At 42.5% G+C, this 18,090-nt stretch overlaps 1 protein-coding gene across 1 annotated transcript in view; it reads right to left on the reverse strand.

Annotated features, from left to right (window-relative positions):
- The window catches only part of sptbn5 (spectrin, beta, non-erythrocytic 5), a 282,529-nt gene that overhangs the window by 201,128 nt on the left and 63,311 nt on the right, over nucleotides 1-18,090 (reverse strand). Inside the window, exons 22-28 of the mRNA XM_073040383.1 lie at nucleotides 15,616-15,715; nucleotides 14,457-14,627; nucleotides 11,102-11,266; nucleotides 8,763-8,989; nucleotides 7,868-8,054; nucleotides 6,833-7,033; nucleotides 5,778-5,894 (exon numbers count right to left, since the gene is read on the reverse strand). Coding sequence (XP_072896484.1) covers nucleotides 5,778-5,894; nucleotides 6,833-7,033; nucleotides 7,868-8,054; nucleotides 8,763-8,989; nucleotides 11,102-11,266; nucleotides 14,457-14,627; nucleotides 15,616-15,715 — 1,168 coding nt within the window. The remainder of the gene's footprint in view (nucleotides 1-5,777; nucleotides 5,895-6,832; nucleotides 7,034-7,867; nucleotides 8,055-8,762; nucleotides 8,990-11,101; nucleotides 11,267-14,456; nucleotides 14,628-15,615; nucleotides 15,716-18,090) is intronic.

The following is an 18,090-nucleotide window of genomic DNA, read 5'->3' on the forward strand; positions in this document are numbered from 1 at the left end:
GCATACACAAAAAAAAATTATAAAAGAAATCATAATAATAATAAATAAATAAGCAATAAATATTGAAAGGGAGTCCATAGGTTGCGGGAACGGTTTGGTGATGACGTGAGTGAATTATCACCACTCATTCAAGAGCCTGATGGTTGAGAGGTAATAAATGTTCCTGAACTTGGTGGAGTGGTTCCTGAGGTTCCTTTACCTTCTTCCTGATGGCAGCAGCACGAAGGGAGCATGGCGTGGCCGGTGGGGCCTTTGATAATGGATGCTGCTTTCCTGTGAAAGCGTTCTGTGTAGATCTACTCAACGGTGGGGAGAGCTTTACCCATGATGGATGGAGCCGTATCCAGCTATTCTCCATTCAGACTCTAATTGTCCTGTCATAGACTCCCTTGCCTGAGGATAAAGATTTTCACCACTCAACCAATTCCCTTTGAAACCCTAAGCCTCCTAATTGAATTGTCCTTTTAATATTCCAGGGAATACAAGATATTGGTGCAGAAATGGCTGATGGAGTTTAATTTGGCGAAATATGAGGTATTGCACTTTGGGAGATCAAATGCAAAAGGACAGTACACTGTCAGTGGCAAGATTGTTAACATTGCTGAAGCAGAGAGAGATTTTGGGATTCAAGTCCACAGCTCCCTGGAAGTGTCTACACAGTTGATAGTGTGGTTAGGAAGGTGTATGGCATACTTACATTTATTAGTTGAGGTGCTGAGTTCAAGGGTCAGGGAAGTTATATTGCAGCTTTATAAGACTAGTTTTGCTACATATGCAGTTCTGCTCCATTAAAGGAAGGATGTGGAGGCTTTGGAGAAGGTGCAGAGGAGATTACCAGTTGCTGCCTGGATTAGAGGGTATGTGCTGTCAGGGGAAGTTGGATATATTGAATTGTTTACTCTGGAGTGGCAGAGTTTAGTGACAGACCTTCAGGAGCTTTATAAAATTATGAGAAGCATGGATGGTGAAGACAGCTGGCATCTTTTTCCTATGGTGAAAATGTCTAATGCTAGAGGGGATGCATTTCAGGTGAGAGGAGAAAAAGTTCAAGGGAGATGTGTGGGGCAAATTTGTTGACACAGAATGGTTGGTGCCTGGAACGTGTTGTCAGGGGTGAAATCAGGGGAGGTGCATACAAGGGAAGGTTATGGACAAGGGCGGAAAGGATTAGTTTAGCTAGGCATTTAATTACCAGTTTAATTAGTTTGGCCCAACATTGTGGGCTGAAGGATCTATTCCTGTTTCGTGTTTGCAACTTAACCCTATGAGACCTGTTAATGTTTCGTATCTCATGGTGCTCCTTCTGAAGCCAGTATATTCTTTCTTAGATGTACAGTAGATGTCAGAAATCCAGACCTGACCTAAGCAAGCTTTGTGTGGCTCAAGCACAATTTATGACTAACTTGCAGAAATAATTTCAACCATGCCTGAAATTAAATTATTATCTCCTGTCAACTCTTGCCCTTGATGACAAACTGCATCTTGTCTATAGTAGTCGACCTGAGTTGCTGGCGGCACCACCAATGGAGCTTACGCCAAGCTGTCACTTGGTAATCACTCCATGTTTACTGACTATAAACACCATTGCCCTTGTAAACTACTGATGTGAGCCTCATCCGCTGGGTTTCTACCCCTGTTATGGCACTGAAACAGGCCTTATCGTGAATGAAATCCTATCCAGCCAAATAGCCCTCCTTAAACTCCTTAACATTAGTTGCCTTTAACAGCTGAATGTATCATTCTCCCCAAATTATCATTCATTGATATTTATCCAGTCATAGGCAAAGAGTCTCCAAAAATTGCTTTCCTTCTCACCTGTCACCTCTTGGATTTCCTGAACAATCTCTACCTGATTCTGCCTTTCCAAAACCACATGTTCGTCGTAAGACCATGTGATATAGGAACAAAATTAGGCTATTTGGCCTGTTGGGCCTGCTCCGACATTTCGTCATGGCTGATCCATTTCCCTCTCATCCCCAATCTCCTGCCTTCTCCCCATATTCCTTCATGCCCCAACTAGTCAAGAATCTATCAACCTCTGCCTGACTTGGCCTCCACAGCTGCCTGTGGCAATGAATTCCATAGATTCACCACTCTCTGGCTAAAGAAATTCCTCCTCATCTCCATTCTAAATGGACATCGTCAGTCCTGAGGCTGTGTCCTCTGGTCTTAGACTCCCCCAGCAACAGGCAGGAGAAAACCAGATGACAAAGGAAGATCATTTCACTCCACAGACAGCACCAGAGTTCAGAATTCGACTGGGACCTAGCTCTATGCTGTAGCTGTCCCAACTGCAGTGCCATGGTGTTACACACACAACTCTCGTCCACTCAGTCTCTCCCATCCATACTCTTGTCTTGTGTCATTGTGTGGAAAGCCTCATTGGCCCCATTTGTTACACCAGGCAGGACTACAGCAACACTTTATTGATGGTCTAACTTCTTCCATACAGGATGAGCTCATCCAGCAGTCTATCTCTACATTCATCATGTAATGACACCCACTTTTTGCTTCATTTCTTTTATCTGAATTACCTGTGTGAAAGGGCCTTGAGACCCGATAGAATAAAAAGAGCAAGTTCACCTCCCTGAATGAGAATGAGAAGCAGTGGACGATGAGGAGCTGAAGTCACTAATGTACATTATCAAGGTAAGTTCAGATTCAATGCTGCAGATTTGAAAAGTTGGAGGCTACAGAAAAGGCAGATAGGGAGAAAAGAGGAGAACGAGAAGAGGATGTGGAGGAGGAGGAGGAGGAGGGTAAGGAGGGCAAACAAGAGAAGCTATTGCCCTCTGCTCAATCACCATCATTCAAGTTTTGATCCTTGGTGATGAATGTAAATAGGGTTAATATATTACTTTATAAAACTAGGGAATGATAGAGATCTAGAAGATTATAAGGCTAGCAGAAAGGAGATTAAGAATGAAATTAGGAGAGCCAGAAGGGGCCATGAGAAGGCCTTGGCGGACAGGATTCAAGAAAACCCCAAGGCATTCTACAAGTATGTGAAGAGCAAGAGGATAAGACGTGAGAGAATAGGACCAATCAAGTGTGACAGTGGAAAAGTGTGTATGGAACCGGAGGAGACAGCAGAGGTACTTAATGAGTACTTTACTTCAGTATTCACTATGGAAAAGGATTTTGGCGATTGTAGTGATGACTTACAGTGGACTGAAAAACTTGAGAATGTAGATATTAAGAAAGAGGATGTGCCTTTGGAAAGCATCAAGTTGGATAAGTCACCGGGACCAGATGGGATGTACCCCAGGCTACTGTGGGAGGCAAGGGAGAAGAGATTGCTGAGCCACTAGTGATGATCTTTGCATCATCAGTGAGGACGGGAGAGGTTCCGGAGGATTGGAGGGTTGCGGATGTTGTTCCTTTATTCAAGAAAGGGAGTAGAGATAGCCCAGGAAATTACAGACCAGTGAGTCTTACTGAAGTAGCTGTTAAGTTGATGGAGAAGACCCTAAGAGGCAGGATTTATGAACATTTGGAGAGGCATAATATGATTAGGAATAGTCAGCATGACTTTGTCAAAGGCAGGTCGTACCTTACGAGCCTGATTGAATTTTTTGAGGATGTGACTAAACACATTGATGATGTAGTGTATATGGATTTCAGCAAGGCATTTGATAAGGTACCCCATGCAAGGCTTATTGAGAAAGTAAGGAGGCATGGGATCCAAGGGGACATCGCTTGTGGTTCCAGAACTGGCTTGCCCACAGAAGGCAAAGAGTGGTTGTAGACGGGTCATATTCTGCATGGAGGCCGGTGACCAGTGGTGTGCTTCAGGGATCTGTTCTGGGACCCTTACTCTTCCTGATTTTTATAAATGACCTGGATGAGGAAGTGGAGGGATGGGTTAGTAAATTTGCTGATGACACAGAGGTTGGGGGTGTTATGGATAGTGTGGAGGGCTGTCAGAGGTTACAGCGGGACATTGATAGGATACAAAACTGGGCTGAGAAGTGGCAGATGGAGTTCAACCCAGATAAGTGTGAGGTGGTTCATTTTTGTAGGTTAAATATGATGGCAGAATATAGTGTTAATGGTCAGACTCTTGGCCATGTGGAGGATCAGAGGGATCTTGGGATCTGAGTCCATAGGACACTCAAAACTGCTGCACAGGTTGACTCTGTGATTAAGAAGGCATGCAGTGCATTGGCCTTCATCAATCATGGGATTGAGTTGAGGAGCCAAGAGGTAATGTTGCAGCTATATAGGACCCTGATCAGACCCCACTTGGAGTACTGTGCACAGTTTTGGTCGCCTCACTACAGGAAGGATTTGGAAACCATAGAAAGGATACAGAGGAGATTTACAAGGATGTTGCCTGAATTAGGGAACATGCCTTATGAGAATAGGTTGAGTGAACTTGGCCTTTTCTCCTTGGAGTGGCAGAGGATGAGAGGTGACCTGATAGAGGTGTATATGATGATGATGAGAGCCATTGATCATGTGGATAGTCAGAGGCTTTTTCCCAGGGCTGAAATAGCTAGCATGAGAGGGCACAGTTTTAAGGTGCTTGGAAGTAGGTACAGAGTAGATGTCAGGGGTAAGTTTTTTTTACACAGAGAGTAGTGAGTGCGTGGAACGGGCTGCCAGCGACGGCGGTGGAGGTGGATATGATAGGATCGTTTAAGAGTTTCCCGGATAGGACATGGAGCTTAGAAAAATAGAGGGCTATGGGTAACCCTAGGTAATTTCTAAGGTAAGGAAATGTTCAGCCCCAGATTTGTGGGCTGAAGGGCCTGTATTGTGGTGTAGGTTTTCTATGTTTCTATGTTATAAAAGTTGTCTGAAGGGGCTTCAAAAGTATGATGTCATATTTGCTGTAATTACACACATATGCTTTTTGCATTTTAGTACTTATCTGTTATTACTGGAAGAAAAATAATTACCTCAATGCACTACACAAACTACATTTTCCATCTTGGCTATTTTAGTCTGCTTTCACCATATGCTTCTCCAAAAATGATTACCCTACCTTGGAGACTTGGTACTTTTGCACAGGCAACTTGCCAGCCACCTGGTTGTATGTCGAGGGACCCAAGCACAATAATCTGCACATTGCCTGTGTCCATTTCGTCCAGGTGTGGTAACATGTGCCAAAAAACATTGTATTTCAACCATCAGGCTGAAAAAGCCAATGTGAATATAAAAATGCTTCAAAGATATTCTTTGAAACAACTTAAATCTTTATCAACTCATGGAATCTCTGGCCTATGGCAACTTAACATGGAGAAGGAAGGTGTTAAGCCCCTTGGATATTTTTGGCTGAAATTTATGGCCATACTAAAAAACTGCAGAAGGAGGACACAATCCAGCCTATCAGTGCTCTTGCTCCATCCAAAGTAAAGTGCGTACTTCCTCCATCAGCCACCTCAGACCCGGAGTGGGAACAGGTCAGTACTGATTCTGCAGAGGTGCCTGAGAAGAAGGCTCCATGGAGCCTCAATAAGTTAGCAGAACATAGGACAAGTCCACAGAATTCTCAGCCACTCTCATCACGCCAGTGAAGAACTCTCTGAAGTGGTAAAGAGAAGAGATACAGATAGAAACCAGTAAAAACACACGGAGAAGACAGAATGAATCCTACGGCCTCTTATCAACGCCACCTCAGAAGATTCACCAGCTAAGAGATAGACTATACATTTACAAATTGGAATGTTTCAATATTTATTTTGAGCAGCTGCTTTCTGGGAGCCCCATAACTTCTCTCTGAAACTATAGGACCAAAGCAGCTTGTCATTTACATCAAGGATCCCACTTACTTTATGGTGTTTGACCATCTTCTGAGTAATAGCTTCATTCTTTCCATAGTCTTCACTTGAAACAAGCTGAAGTTTTTCTGTGACCCAGGCTTCCAACTCTGAAACATCTGCAAGGAACTAAATGAATGTCAAAGTATTAGTTACTGTTATCAGGAGCAACTGGAAGGAAGATGCACTTGTTCAGAATCATCATGTACTAGCTGTTGCAAGAAGGGTGTATCTGCATGGGCAGTTAATCACTTCATGAGCCTGAGGAAGTCTGGAAGAGATTTCTAAAATGGTGGTTACTGGTTTTGTAGGTGGTGGTTACCTGCTGCAAAGGAGCTTAAATTGAGTTGGACGGGCAGGGAGACACAAGAGACTGCAAATACTGGAATTCAGGTACTGCAAAAAACCCAGACCACTGTATCAGCTCAGTGAGTTAAGCAGTGTGTGGGAGGAGAATGCAACTGTCAACGTTTCAGGATGTGATTCTATATCAGGGCTGAGAGTGGAGGGGGAGGAAATCTGGTATAAAGATGAGAGACAAAGAGGTGAGACAGGGACTGGTAGGTGATCGGAGCGAGCGGGGGAGAGCTATGCAGAGAGAAGACACAAGGGACAATGGATGCTGGAAGCTGGAGCAAGAACACGTCGAGGGAGGGAAACAGCAGGCCAGGCTGCATCTGCGGAGGGACGTAGGCAGTCGACCTTTTGGGTTGAGACCCTTCATCTGGACTGAAAGAGGTGAGGGGGAGAGCTGGCAAGAGAAAAGGTGGGTCCAGTTGAGTAGGAGTTGATTGGCAGGTGGAGGAGGGGAATGGATGGAGCCAACATTAAGAAGGAGTTTATCCATGATTAGACATGTAAAAAATAGAACCTCTGCATCAGTAACCTCATCTTCTTTACTCCTAAAGAGCAACAGCAAATGGCTGACCAGTTGGCATTCCCATTTTCTACTGTACCAAGGACCAAACCACACTGGCCAGGTCCATGGTATTCAGTGACTTGGTGCCCTATTCGTATGGTACAGGGAACACTTCACTCGCGAGGCTGTGCTCCGTGACCCAGCGTACCTGGTGGAACCGCACTGATTGTTGTAGCTTCTTTGTCCTGTCATGGCAGGCTCTCTCCAGTCCGTCCCAGCTGGTCTGCAGCTCCGTGCATTTGCTCTCAGTGCGCTGGGTCATGAGGTGCTGGGAGCTGATCATACGCTCGCCAATGTCCAGCACCTTCTGGATCTGCTGTTTGTGGGCGTTCACTTCCACCTGCAGCTCCTGCACCAGGAAAAGGGTCACGGTTAAAGCAGCAAGCCTGCACCACATATGGGGAGGAGGTGGGGGTATGTAAAACTACGCATCTGTATAATCTCAGGGCCCGGGGCCCATTGCACAGGATGGTGATCCCTGCATCCATCCCAAAGTACAAACAGTTTACCATTCCCCATATAATACATCTTAATGATGCTATACAAACATCACTTTCATCCAGAATTAATCAATATTTTCATCCATACCAATGATTCAGGAACAGCTTCTTCCCCTCTGCCATCCAATTTCTGAATGGACATTGAACCCATGAACACTAACTCACTACTTTTAATTTTACACTTTTTACACTACTTATTTAATTTAACTTTTTAGTGTAGATACAAATATATATATATACTTCTTACTGTAATTTAGTTTTTATTATTATGTATTGCTACCGCTTAACAACAAATTTCATGACATTTGCGGGTGATATTTGATTCAGATCATATAAAAGAATGCTATCCCTAGTCTAGCAACCATTAGACTAGAACAGAATTGTGCTGCTTCCTCAAGCCCATCCCATCGAATAATTCTTCAGTTCAATATTGGATGCCATCCCCTTCCCAGAAAATGCCACACAGCAGAGTACTGGGCAAACTGACCAGCAGCCAATCCTATTGCACTGGTACCCAATTACACTGATGTTACCATCCAGCTATGTTGCCCTTCACTTATATCCTTCAGTCTCTAAACAGAGCTTAGACACATGCCCCACTAACCAGATCCAGAAATAGCTTCATGGTTGAAACATCCCAAGAGCCAAACTGAGTGCCAAACTAATAGAAAAGAGAGCCCAACCTTCTGTTTCCACAGCAGGCTCTGTGCCGTGTGCAGGGATTTGCCATAGTTGCTTGAGGAAGCATTCGGCATGTGCTCAGCGATCCACTGCACGTTCAAGTCACTGTTATGATAGAACTCATACAAAGCCACCATTGCTTCCAGGAGTTTCCTTCTCTCTTCCAGGGGTACCTTGAGAGATTCAAACCTGTGTGGGCAGTCAGATGCATGAGAGAGAATAGTCAAGAAACTTTGAAACAATTGATCCAGCTGGAAGACTAGTAGTCAAACTGGAGAATGATTGCTTTAAAACGAAAACTACTAGGTGTGTGAAGATGATGCAAGGAATGATTTCATGTTTTTGTAAGCTTCAGACTTGGCCAGCTCTTTATAAAACACTCCAAATGCCTGTCTTCCCCTACATCCCGATGACTCTCAGACATTCCAAGCATTTCTCTCACCAACACCCTGAGAAGCTGAATCCCCCTTCCTGTCATACTGAAAATCAGGATTTAATTCCTCTCCCTGACTTTCCAAGATCTGGATCCTCCCCCACATTCACTCCTAGAGGCTCTGAGTACAATCCCCACTCCTCTCCCTGACATCCCGAGACCCCCTTCAATTCCTAGAGATTTCAATCTACATTCCACTGCCTAACATGCCAAGCAGCAGGGGTCCCATTTCACTCAGAGAATCTGAGTACAAAGTCCCAATTCCACATTACAAAGCCAGTGCATTCCCTTCTTTCCATCCAAGTACTATGTCCTCATTCCAATTCCACCTGCCTTCAGTGTGGCTCTACCTCCCCTCTCTCTATCCAAGCAGAGGCTCTTCAAGGACCCATCCACCCTTTCTAATTTGACCATTCACCTTTTTATTCTATCCTCTCCTCCTCCCCTCAAGTAAGTGGTCTCACCAGTCAAGATGTTTCTGTGTCTGTTCCAGTATCCTTTGTGAATCAAAGTGGCTGGTTGCCATCTTCCTGGCACGATTTACAATGCAGTTCATTTTCTCCGCAAGTTCATGCGTGTCACCCTCCAACCACTTGTGTTCCTTCAGTAGGAGTTTGCTGGACCGCAGATCATGACCGGTCTCGTTGTTCCGGAGCATCTTCTCAATCTGTTCCAGCTTTGTTTTGGCATCCTGGAAAGAGAAAGAGTCAGTGGAAAATCAATTACAATCAAAACCTAGAAGAAATGGAATACTGTTAGCTAGATTTACACTCTGGTACACTGAAGAAACAAAAATAAATCCTACAGACTCTGGAGATCTTAATAAGACCTGTTCTGGGCCCAGCATGTGAGTGCAATTACGAAAAAGGACAGCAGCAACTCTATTTTCTTCATAGTTTGTGAAGATTCAGTGTGACATCTGTAACTTGTGTGGTGGAGAGTATATTGACTGGCTGCATCATGGCCAGGTGTGGAAACACCAATGCCCTTGAATGGAAAATCCTACAGAAGTAATGAATACTGGCCAGTCCATCACAGGTTAAGCTCTTCCCAGCATTGGACTCATCTACACGAAGCTTTGTTGCAGGAAAGCACCATCTACCGTCGGGAACTCCCCACCACCCAGGACACGCTCTCTTCTCACTACTGCCATCGGGAAGAAGGTACAGGAGCCTCAGGACTCACACCACCAGGTTCAGGAACAGTTACCACACCTCAAACATCAGGGTCTTGAACCAGAGGGAATAACTTCATTAGCTTCATTTGCCCCATCATTGAGGTGTTCCCATAACCTATGGACTCACTTTCAAGAAATCTTTATCTCACGTTCTCAATATTTATCGCTTATTTATATATTATTATTATTATTCCTTTTTTTGTATTTGCACAGTTTGTTGTTTTTTGCACATGGGTTGAACAAAAGCCAAATGATCTTTCATTGGTTCTGTTATTGTTATTATTCTATTATGGATTTATTGAGCATACCCAAAAGAAAAGGAAAATGAATCTCAGGGCTGTATATGGCATATGTACTTTAATAATAAATTTACTTTGAACTTTAAACTTCAAAACTACATGGAAAAGGCTGGAAACATTCAGCAGGTCAGGCAGCACTGGTGAAAAAGAGCTAGAGTTAATGTGTTGGGTCCAAAGGGACGGAGAAAGTGGGAGATCAAATCTGTTCTCAGTTGCAGACTGAAGAACAAAGGGAAAGTGGCAGTTCAGGGTGATTATGCTCCTCTGCCTGTGTTGTCTGTTTCTAATCAGTGAACTGCGGGACAGACTACATCGAGCTAAAATCATAGATAGATGCCAGCTCTGACACAGACAGAAAACAAAAGTGAGTTATTTAAAGCTGGAGAATTCAACACTGACCCAAGCAGAGGATTTGCAAGCTCGAATTGGATTTGTTGCAACAATACAGGAACCCACAGACAGAGTAGTCAGAGTCTGATGGAGAATTAACGTGACAGGCAACAGGAAGTTCAGGGTCACTGTGAAATGAACAGTGCTCTGCAAACTGATCACCCAGTCTGCATTTGGTTTTTCTAATGTAGAAGAAACCGTGTTGTAATGCAATGGAGCAAGCTGGGCACATGCCCACAGCAGCACAGAAGCATGAAATGAGCTCAGTCTGAGGGGAACAGAAAGGAGAGATCCTGAAGAGCTTGCCCTCAAGAGTGAGGACTCTTTCTTCAGAAGATTGTGTATCTTTGAAGTTCTCCAGAGAGTTCTAAATGCTCAATAATCAATTGCTATATATTCAAGGCAGCCACTGACTGAAGGATATTAACAGAAAAAAAGAGATATTGAGAATGGCCAATATAGGGAGTTGGACCACAAGGCTGATTCTGTACTATTTCACCTTCTGACTGAAAGAGCTGGATGAGGAACAGGATTGGCAATGAATTTACTGTAAAGCTCATTTACTTTCAAGGAACAAATGGTTTATTCCTGCTACCTGCATGTTCTTCTGACCTGATCAATTTCTGTCTTCTAACTACTTTGACTTAAAAAAAGTCAAATCTACATCCCTAAAGCTCTCGGGGGATCTTATACATACTCCACCTTCCCAAGTACACGCTGAAGGTAATGCCACTGCCAAGATAAGTCCTGGAAGGCAAGCTCCACAATGCTGATCCTCCAGCTGTTTTACATCAATGGATGGAAACACCTTACTTGTCATAACCATAGCACAGGTTTATTCTGTCCATCCAATGTCTAATATTGCCCATGAGTGTTGAACCGTGCTCTGATGTAAAATACCATTGCATATTCTGGGTAAAAGAACAAGTGTTCTCACCTGCAGCAACTCCATGAGCTGCTCCTGTTGCCCAGCTTGTCTCATTTTATCTCCGCGTTCTCCCATTTTATTGAGGAGCTCTTCCCACTTCCTGACCAGCACCACAAGTTGGGATTTGATAACATCTGTGGCATAATGCTTCTCGTTGATGAGACTGTTTCCTGTCTAATGATGCAAACACAAAGGATACATTAACATCATGCAATGCAACATCCATGTTTATCAGTATCTCAATCACAAGAGACAGAATATATTTCAACGTTCATCACCCTACACCGTCAGCTTTTGGTTATTCTATTCTTAATGTGAAATGAAGCTACAAACACATTATATTGAGAAAGGTTTGGTTACCTAATTCACAATTGTATTTATACCAATAGCAAAAAGGGGAAGTTATAGGAACAATTAAGAAGACAAAAGGAAAATTGAAAATTGAATATAATTCATTAATTTGAAAGATTGTTTCATCAAAGCTCTGAAGACAAGGGTACCCAGAGAAATCCCTAGCCGGGCAGCATTCCTCTGGAAAGATGAGATGAGCAAAGTATGATCCTGGGTGTCAACACCACTGGGCCCAACAGTGATGCAATTACAAAGGCACACTTCAGCTATATTCCATTAGGAGTTTTAGGAGAATTTGTACGTCACCAAAGGCTCTCACAAATTTCTACAGATGTACCAAGGAGAGCATTCTAACTAGTTGCAGCACTGTCTGGTACGGAGAGGTCACTGCACAGAATCAGAAAAGGCCATAGAGGGTTGTAAACTCAGCCAGCTCCATCATAGGCCTCCCCACCATCCAGAATATCTTCAAAAGGCATTGCTCCAGAAAGGCAGCATCTATCATGAAGGACCCACACTGATGCACCATCAATAACTCTCGGAGACGTGAGGCGAGATATAGGCTTTTATTGGCTGGAAGAAAGGACAAGCAGCAATTGACCACCACACAACATCCTGGAGACAGAGAGGCCGGGCTCAGACAACAATCGCCTTTATACCGGGGTCCGTGGGAGGAGCCACGGGAGCAGTCAGTGGGGGGTGGGGGGGCGTGTCCAGACAGGTATATGTAGTTCACCACACACACTACCCAGAACATTACCTCTTCTCAGAGAGGAGATACGGCAGCCTGAAGGCACACTGTAGTTTTAGCTGTAGGAACTAACATTTAGGACAGCTTCTTCCCCTCCGCCATCAGATTTCTGAATGGACAACAAACCCATGAACACTACCTCGTTATTTTGTTTAAGAGTCCACTAGACAGGTATATGGAGGAATTTAAGGTGGGGGGTTATATGGGAGGCAGGGTTTGAGGGTCGGCACAACATTGTGGGCCGAAGGGCCTATAATGTGCTGCACTATTCGATGTTCTATGTTCTCTTTTTGTACTATTTATTTAATCTTTAAATATATATATTTCTTGTTGCAATTTATAGCATATTTTATGTATTACACTGTATAACAATTTCATGACATACATCGATAATGAATCTGTTTCTGACATGTTATGTGCAATGTACATCGAAGAGAGAGGGAGAGAGGGAGAGGGAGAGAGACAGAGAGAGAGAGGGGGAGAGGGAGAGAGAGAGAGAGAGGGGGAGAGAGAGAGGATCACATTACATGCTCAGTTGCTAAACTTGGGGAGTAAAAGACAGAAGGGAGAAACCTATAACAACACACACAAAATGCTGGAGAACTCAGCAGGTCAGGTGGCATTTATGGAAATGAATAAACAATCGATGTTTCAGCCCAAGACCCTTCATCAGGACCAGAAAGGAAGGAGGAAATCGGAGGTGATAGGTGAAGCCAGGTGGGGAGAGATAGGAGGATAACTAGAAGGTGATAGGTGAAGCCAGGTGGGGAGAGATAGGAGGATAACTAGAAGGTGATAGGTGAAGCCAGGTGGGGAGAGATAGGAGGATAACTAGAAGGTGATAGGTGAAGCCAGGTGGGGAGAGATGGGAGGATAACTAGAAGGTGATAGGTGAAGTCAGGTGGGGAGAGATAGGAGGATAACTAGAAGGTGATAGGTGAAGCCAGGTGGGTGGGTGGTAAAGGTGAAATATTAGAGCGGAGGGAATCTGAAAGGAGAGGAGAGTGGACCATAGGAGAAAGGGAAGGAGGAGGGGACCCAGGAGGAGGTGATAGGCAGGTGAGAAGAGGTAAGAGGCCAGAGTGGGGAATAGAAGAGGGGGAGGGGAGGGAATTTTTTTAACCGGAAGGAGAAATGGATGTTCATGCCATCAGGTTGGAGGATACCCAGATGGAATATAAGGTGTTGCTCCTCCACCGAGGGTGGTCTCATCTTGGCACAACAGGAAGACATGGATCGACATGTCGGAATGGGAATGGGAATTAAAGTACTTGGCCATTGGGAAGTTCTGCTTTCGGCAGATGGAGTGGAGATGCTCGACAAAACAGTCCCCCAGTTTACAACTGGTCTCACCAGTGTAGAGAAGGCCACTTCAGGAGACTTTAGGTGAAGTGTTGCCTCACCAGGGTCAACTGAATGGTGGTGAGTTTAAAAACCTATGACATCCCACCCTCATTAATCTACCTGTTACAGAAGCCACTGCACATGAAAGTGACCACCACACAACCCTTGTGAAAACAGGGTTCCCTTTTCATACCAAGGGAGCTGCCATAATTTTGTATAGCTCTACATGCTTTAAATGTAGTATAGATGTGCTTATTAAGACTGGTACCTTTTCAAAATCAATCTATACAGTGGAATTGGATTCTATCTAATGGGCTACACACATGCTGAATGAGATAAAGAAGAATGCAATAGACAGGTGAGACTAAAACTCTACTGTATTTCTAAGGAAGTAGCAGCTTGTTTCTTCCAGTGTTGTCTACTACATTCATTGTTCACAATGTGCACTCCTCTACTTTGGAGATGGTGGACCACCTAAGTTCTCTCTGCAAGGTTCACTCAATTCTCTGTTGATTCCCACTTAATTTCTCCATCCCATTGCTTGTCCATTGCCTCCCTACTCAACAGAATTTTGGAAGAACCTTTACCAGAGCTACTGCAGCAGTGAAAGAAAGTAGCTGTCCATCATCTGCTCAAGGGCAATTGGATGTGTCCAATGCCCACGTTCCCTTGATAAATACAAAATCATTAAAAAAGACAAGTTTCATCTGAAAACATTTCAGTAATGGTAATAGAAGACATTTGTACATCTATGTCAGTAATTTAATGCATCCTTTATGTTTCTGAACTTAACCCTCAATGTCACAGTAAGTTCTTTCATTAAATATGATTCAGATTGCAGAGAGCCTGTGCTTCATTGCTCTGAATCAATGATTGCTCATGGCCTTGGGCTGTAGTTTAAGGGATCGTCTACCATACCTGCTTCCACTCCTCCACTCGGACCTGGTTTGCCATCACCTCCTTCTCCATGGCTTCATGCCGCTTCAGCTTCCGAAGGATATTTGTGGGGTCTCGGTACGATTCATCTGAGGCAATCTCATACTTTTCATCGATCCACATCAGTAGTTCAGCTGCATCTCTGTTAAATTCCTAGAGAAGAGCGATTATCCACCTTGGTCATTATGTATACTGAGTTCTCAGCTCTGTACCTCAGAGAACATACATTAGCCTGGTCCTTATGTTTGTGTCAATTAAGAACGTATTATCAGGTTTAATCCATCCCTTTTTCTTACTCTGAGCTATTCCTTCCCCACAGAAACTGGGCCATTAACTTTCTCCTCAATATTCAGATAGCATAAGGGTAATTTTTATTTCTTTCCCTACCAAACTTGAACAGCAGGACCTCCTTGCTCTGGCAGAGGCCCTAATATTACCTCCAGTGTTCTACCACATCTTCAGCTGTAGGTTAACAATATGTACAAATCAAATATTTTGGCTGCAAAGATGCACCCAGTACTTTAGCTGGAGAGTTCCAGTCCCCAAAAAATGCATCTGATAAAGCTGGTGCGTGCTACTAAAGCCTGGCATCGTGTTCAATTTCCAGCTGTGCCCAAAGTTTAATCCAATCATGCCACTAATGACCAGTACTTTAGGGATTAGGGATGTAATACCTGGATTTCAAAGTACATAGGATTACTGGTGCCTAGAGTTGCTCCCAGTTCTGTTAGCATAGCCGTAACTGTGCTTTGTACAAACTCATTAGGCTACAAATCCTTTTTGCCGTATACTGCTAACCTGCTACTGCATGGGTAAGTAACCCTTGTCTGTCTATCCACACCACTGGCACCCAGTATTTAGTCGTACAACATTTGCCACAGATGGAATGGATGGTGTGATTGTCAAACCAACACCCGTGAGAGCGGTTCTGCACTTATTGACATCAGGCCTGTGGCTCTGAAAGGGAAATCTAACCTCTAAACCATACTTCCAACCATAAGTGACTTCCAACTTCTGAAATGAATCTCAAAGGCAGACTTAATCTTAGTGGTCTAGTTGAAAGGGTTCAGTGTTGTAAAGGTGCCCAGAAACGAGGTGAAACACCATGGGATGTCTTTCCTGTGTAACTGTGAACACAAACCTGCAGCTTCAATGACTCTGTTAGCCTGCTCCTCCAATAGTCTCTGCTCTGTTTGAGTTCGTTCCATTTGTCAATGATGAGAAAAACCCTCTTCTGGATCCTGGAGATTGAAAGAAATATTCTAACTCTTAATTTCAGAGCAAGACCACAAACCCACACCATCATAATAAACTGATCGTTCACCTCAGTGTCTGCACTCAAAATATCTACTTGGTTTGTCTCCAGAACGGAGGTTCCAGACCACGCTTCCAGACTCAGCTAATGCCTCTGAATACTCAGCTATTTCCTCAGGATCTACCTTCTGTCCAGAAGATAAAAAAAGGCAAAATTGACACGCTGCAGAGACACGCATTGTGAAGAAAGGAAAATTTCTGCTACTTTGTAATCCACACTAGAAATGAACATGTAACGGAAGAAGAGATGAGTGATGTGTTGGGGTGTGGTCATGCAGCTACCAATGCTAATCTATAAATCATGGCAAACAATGACAAATTAATTGGATTGTAAGCAAGAGATTTCTTGATGTGGGAGTATTTTAATGGGAGAACTGCTGGATGTAATGTTGTAGATAGGTTCTCAGGACTACCCTCTTGCTGAACTGCATTTTGAGGAGATTACTTCCGATTCAATCACTGGGGTAAAATCAATGGATGGAAATTCATGAACAATATACTGTCATCTCCTGAGCCAATTTCTATTGCTATGAAGGCTAGATGGTAAAATGGGGCCAATAAAAATCCTATCTAAGGATCAAGGAAGCCAGCTGCAGTCAGTCTCAATGCGGGTGAAATTGGGTTTGCATGAATCATTACGTTATACCTTTACATCGATTTGATCATTCGGCATCACCACCGATTTGTGATCACCCATTTCAGTTGTTTTTTTACCACTGACTTGAGAGAGAACAAAGATAAAGGACAAATCATTGCTGAGCATCAGTTATATCAACTAGATGAGTTGTAGCCACCATTCAGGATAAAGCATGATGATCCTTCTTTTTAAAAAAATATATTTGCTTTATTGCCGGATTTAAATTAACATATGCTGTTAATGGGTGGTGATTTCAATTGTTGTTTAAATCCTTTGATTGACAAGAGTTCACCCAATCAGCGGCTTCCGAGCCATTCTGCATCACTTATTAATTCTTTTTTAATTGTTTTGGCCTGGTTGAAGTTTGGAATTTGGAGACATTTACATCCTAATGATAGAGATTATTATTTTTTTTCACATGTTCACCAAAAATATTCGAGAATCGATTACTTGATAGTTGATTCCCAATTTTTGTCCAAAGTCCAGAAATGTGACTATGATGCTGTAGCTCTCTTGGATCATGCACCTTTAAGTGTAGCTTTTGAATTGAATTATGTTGCTATTGCAAATTTGCCTTGGCGTTTTCCAGAAAATTTATTACAAAGTTCAGACTTTATTAAATTTATTGAGACTCAGATAAAAGAGTTTTTCTTTTTAATAATACAGGAGATGTGTCAAAATTGATTATATGGGATATATTTAAAGCATATTTGCATGGTCAGATAATGTCCTATTCAGCTAAGCTTAAGAAACAGACAAAAACAGAGTTAGATAAGATTTCCAAACAAATTAAAGACTTGGATAATATTTATGCAATCTCTCCTAACATTGATTTATTCAAACAAAGAGTTGAACTCCAATCACAATATAATTTATTATTAACTTATCTTATTGAAAGAAATTTGCTTAAATTGAAAAGTTAATTTTATGTGTTTGGAGATAAAAATAATAAGCTATTAGCATCTCAATTAAAAACTAAATGACAAATTTTAAAAATTCATAAGGGAGATAGTAGTTTAGCATGTAATTATGAAGAAATTAATAAAATTTTCCAAGATTTTTATATTGAACTTATAAATCTCAGTTTCCAGTTGATTCCTTTAAAATGAATGCCTTTTTACAAAAGATCGATTTTCCTCGAATTTCTGTTGAAGATCAACAAACTCTTGATGCTCCTATTATTGAAAGCAAAATTCAGAAAGCTATTTTTTCAATGCAGTCTGGTAAAGCTCCTGGACTGGATGGTTATTCTGTAGGATTTTATAAAAAATTGGAAAAATTGCTCTCTCCATATATGTTGGAAACACTTAAAGATTCTTTTTTGATAGGAGAGTTACCTCCCACATTTTATGAAGCCTCTATTTCTTTAATTCTTAAGAAAGATAAAGATTCTACTGACTGTGCTTCATATAGACCTATTTCATTATTAAATGTGGATGCTAAAATTCTCTCAAAAATAATGGCTAATCGGCTGGAGGATATTCTAGCTAAAATTATCTCTCAAGACCAAACAGGTTTGTAAAGGGCTGTTATTCTTTCTCTGATGTTCAGAGACTGTTAAATGTTATATATTCATCCTTTTCTAAGTCTCCCCAATGTGTTGTTTCTCTCAATGCTGAAAAGGCATTTGACAGAGTTGAATGGAAATACTTATTTAATGTTTTA

The sequence above is a fragment of the Hemitrygon akajei genome, chromosome 3 (genome assembly GCF_048418815.1).
Source record: "Hemitrygon akajei chromosome 3, sHemAka1.3, whole genome shotgun sequence".
Classification (NCBI taxonomy): Eukaryota; Metazoa; Chordata; class Chondrichthyes; order Myliobatiformes; family Dasyatidae; genus Hemitrygon; species Hemitrygon akajei.